Raw genomic sequence first — 4,869 nt, 5'->3', positions numbered from 1 at the left:
CCGAACAATATTTACTACACGAACAATATTTACTACACCGAACAATATTTACTACACCGAACAATATTTACTACACAGAACAATATTTACTACACCGAACAATACAATATTTACTACACCGAACAATATTTACTACACCGAACAATATTTACTACACCGAACAATATTTACTACACAGAACAATATTTACTACACAATATTTAACAATATTTACTACACAGAACAATATTTACTACAACAATAACAACACCGAACAATATTTACAACAAACAATATTTACTACACCGAACAATATTTACTACACCGAACAATATTTACTACACCGAACAATATTTACTACACCGAACAATATTTACTACACCGAACAATATTTACAACACCGAACAATATTTACTACACCGAACAATATTTACTACACCGAACAATATTTACTACACCGAACAATATTTACAACACCGAACAATATTTACTACACCGAACAATATTTACTACACCGAACAATATTTACAACACCGAACAATATTTACTACACCGAACAATATTTACTACACCAAACAATATTTACAACACCGAACAATATTTACAACACCGAACAATATTTACTACACCGAACAATATTTACAACACCGAACAATATTTACTACACCGAACAATATTTACTACACCAAACAATATTTACAACACCGAACAATATTTACAACACCGAACAATATTTACTACACCGAACAATATTTACTACACCGAACAATATTTACTAACACCTACAATATTTACTAACAACAATATTTACTACACCGAACAATATTTACTGCACCGAACAATATTTACTACACCGAACAATATTTACAACACCGAACAATATTTACTACACCGAACAATATTTACTAACACCCGAACAATATTTACTACACCGAACAATATTTACAACACCGAACAATATTTACTACACCGAACAATATTTACAACACCGAACAATATTTACAACACCGAACAATATTTACAACACAATATTTACTACCGAACAATATTTACAACACCGAACAATATTTACAACACCGAACAATATTTACAACACCGAACAATATATTTACTACACAACAATATTTATATTTACTACACCGAACAATATTTACAACACCGAACAATATTTACTACACAAACAATATTTACAACACCGAACAATATTTACAACACCGAACAATATTTATTTACTACACCGAACAATATTTACACTATATTTACAACACCCGAACAATATTTACAACACCGAACAATATTTACTACAACAATATTTACAAACAATATTTACAACACCGAACAATATTTACAACACCGAACAATATTTACTATACAGAACAATATTTACTACACCGAACAATATTTACTACAACTTTTGAACAATATTTACTACACCGAACAATATTTACAACACCGAACAATATTTACAACACGATTTTACTATACAGAACAATATTTACATTTACTACACCGAACAATATTTACAACACCGAACAATATTTACTACACCGAACAATATTTACAACTTTTTACTACACCGAACAATATTTACTACACCGAAAAATATTTACTACACCGAACAATATTTACTACTAATAGACGATTTCAACTATTTACTGTTTTATTGCTTAGCTTTGTATCTTCTAATAATTGTGTTTGTTTACCGTTTCCCACAGAGGGAATCCTAAACAACGCGCGAGACACCGGCGTCACGGATACGCTCCCTCTCAACGGTAACCACGGCAACAACTACAGCGCGGCGAGCGGCGACTACCTCAGCGACAGCGTCCAGATTCTGGAACGAGGCGGCGTCAGCGGTTACAGTACCTACGGCAACCACAAGGAGACGACGACGTTAGAAAAGCAGATCCTTAAAGAGTTAACGTCCAACTACACCCCGTCGTACTTGAACAACCACCAGCGCTCGGCGACCACGGAACGCAACCACAACCTGATGAATAAGATGGTCAACATCGGTAACGGCACCGGCAACGCGGGCGGCCTGGTCGGCAACGGCAGTAACGGAATCGGAATTGGTGGCGTAGTCGGCGGCGGGAGTAACCGTGACTACGACTTGAGTAACGACGGTGTCGACGTTAGTCACATGGTGCTGGATAACCCCAACGCTGCCTTCCCATTGGATGAGAATTTGGGATTGGAGATTATAAGGGAGGAGTCGAACGCCCCCCTCCTCCCGCCCCGCCCTCTGCCTCCCCCGGACAGCCTCCCCCACCCTCACCCTCCTCCCCCGCCCCCCCATAACTTCTCCCGCCCCCGGCGCCCCCAGGAGACCAGCGAGAGCTTCTTCCCCCTCCTGACCAACGAGCAGACGGACGAGACTCCGCAATCGCCCAATCACAGAAACTCTCTGTACACCTCCATGCCCGTGTTAACGGATTTAGCGGACGGCCACGGTAGTCACGGGCAGATGAACGGTTTAGCGGACGGCGAGATGGAAGACAGCGGGGAGATTCAGGCCGGTACCAGCAGCACCGGGAGCGAACCGGGGCCGGAGGCGGATGATGTTTACTATAAGAGCATGCCAAACCTGGGGTCCAGGAACCACCTCCACCAGCTCCACCATTACTACCAGATGGGGCGGGGGGGAAGCGATGGCTACATGGTACCTGTCAACAAGGAGGATTCTGATTCGTCGCCCGAGGAGCCCCTGACCCCTGTTGACCCCTCCCAACTGGTCACGAGCCTATAGACCAATGAGAAGACTCTAAACCCCTTATTTTCCGGGTCCCACCTTCTTTTTTAGTCCCAACTCCCAGAATAGTTATATGTTGATGATTGATTGACAGTTGGCGCTGACCAATGAAGGCCTGGTTGAACGCACTCGCTTCCTGATTCTATCCTGTGGTTAGTGACAATAGGGACGATACTGAGCTATCATTGGCCGGAAGGGAGATGAGAGAGGGATTCGATTGGATAGATAATGGATTGTAATTTAGACCAGAACGAACTAAACTGGGTGGCTCGAAACCAAGGTTTTTTTTGTGAATTTTCTTCAGGAATGGAAATATGAAGTAGTTCCTGAAGGAGGGGAGGATCTGTCAGGCCACCTGTCTTGATAGACGTTCCTGGGTCGTAGCCCAGACACATCCTACCATGGACCTGTAGCAGATCCAAGCTGAGTCTTTTTCACTGTCAAAACCCATCAGACTGCTCTTCCAAGCCCTGGACACTGGTCGAAAGTATCTAGCCAATCGCCAGGCTTCTCCTTGTTCTTCTACTACCCGACCTGCCAATAGAGTAGAGTATGTATGATAAAAAAAAAGCCCCGCCCCTCACATAACTATTTTATTAGACGACATGTTGTTGTAAACACTGTAACCATGGCTACAGATGACAGGGTAGTTCGAGGAGCTCCTATGTGTTTTTACAACCGTCTCTTCCGCCTGTCTGATGAACTGAACTGAACCGGAGGGTGGAAAGTTACAGTCCTGTTCCTGCAAGGTGTACGAGACTCAAATGAACTGAACCGGAGGGTGGAAAGTTACAGTCCTGTTCCTGCAAGGTGTTGAGACTCAAATGAACTGAACCGTTCTGTTGCAGAGGTTCTAATATGAACTAGACAAAGATGAAGGATTAGAAATGGACTGAAACAGATGCAAACAGATGCATTCTCCCCTCCAGGGGGAGAATGTTTATATTTCTGTACGTTTTTTAAAATGTTCCTCTGTAACCATGGCTACAGACGACGGGGTAGTTAAAGATGATTTCTATGTGTTTGTACAGAATGTAGAATAGTGTTGCGTCAGGACTGCCTGGGATACACCTCTCGGTGTTTCTGCTTTTCGTTTTGTACCTTTGGGATGGTGGTGAAGAACGTGTCGTTCCGTGCGGCTGTACGATGTAACTCCTGTTCAGCCAATCACATCGCTTTACAGGAACAACCTTCGTTCTCACTGCTTCTTTACACGACAACATATGGAAAATCACTACGGATTGATACACACACACACACACACACACACACACACACACACACACACACACACACACACACACACACACACACACACACACACACACACACACACACTTCATCCTCGGTCGTTTTCTATCTCGGAAACATCTCCATCACTTCTATTTTGAGAAATCAATCGATATATATATTTTTATCACTGTGTAGATTGGCAAACCATGGTGTGGGGGTGGGTGCATAAAGTGATATATGACAATGTGGTGTGGGGCACTTCAGACGGTTACTATGGAAACCAGAGATTCTGTATAGATGGAACACCCCCCCACACACACACACATACACACACACACACACACACACACACACACACACACACACACTCTCTCCATAGGTCCTGTTGACGCAAACCAAACAACACAGAGGAAGCCTGTATATTGAGTTGAAGCGTAATGGGGGAAGTTCCCCCTCAGATAGCGTGGGATAATGGGTTGAACTTTTGACGTGAAAACATCTGAGAAAACATCTGAAAGAAACATCTGATTTTAGGTTGAGCCGTCTCTCGTCAAAAGGGGAATGCCACTGTTCCTGTATAAGGTGGGTCCCTGTCTGTGAGACTACACTGTCCCCAATGTGGAGACCAACAAAAACATGTTTAACTTATTTAAAGAGGCGAGCTTTCTGAAGTGTAGCTTAAACATGTATATCCCACGGACTGTACCCCCGATAGAGACAGAGAGAGAGATGTGGTTTATTTATCTGTTTACGAGTTCCAAATGGAAACTTATTCCCTTTATAGTGCACATAGTCTTTTAGGGCACTTTAATCAAAAGTAGGTCACTATAGAGGGAATAGACTGCCGTTTGGTATCCAGAGAGAAACAACAAACAAAAAAAAACAGAAATCACAAGAAGTTATGA

General features: G+C 42.3%; 1 protein-coding gene across 1 annotated transcript in view; it reads left to right on the top strand.

Moving 5' to 3' along the window:
• LOC127926553 (adhesion G protein-coupled receptor L3-like) overlaps positions 1 to 3,099 on the top strand; it is a 5,472-nt gene extending 2,373 nt beyond the window's left edge. Inside the window, exon 2 of the mRNA XM_052511988.1 lies at positions 1,695 to 3,099. Coding sequence (XP_052367948.1) covers positions 1,695 to 2,728 — 1,034 coding nt within the window. The 3' untranslated portion in view covers positions 2,729 to 3,099. The remainder of the gene's footprint in view (positions 1 to 1,694) is intronic.
• The last annotated feature ends 1,770 nt before the right edge of the window (positions 3,100 to 4,869 follow it).

The sequence above is a fragment of the Oncorhynchus keta genome, unplaced genomic scaffold, assembly GCF_023373465.1.
Source record: "Oncorhynchus keta strain PuntledgeMale-10-30-2019 unplaced genomic scaffold, Oket_V2 Un_contig_77_pilon_pilon, whole genome shotgun sequence".
NCBI classification, from domain to species: Eukaryota; Metazoa; Chordata; class Actinopteri; order Salmoniformes; family Salmonidae; genus Oncorhynchus; species Oncorhynchus keta.
This window is presented reverse-complemented; position numbering and strand designations above follow the sequence as displayed.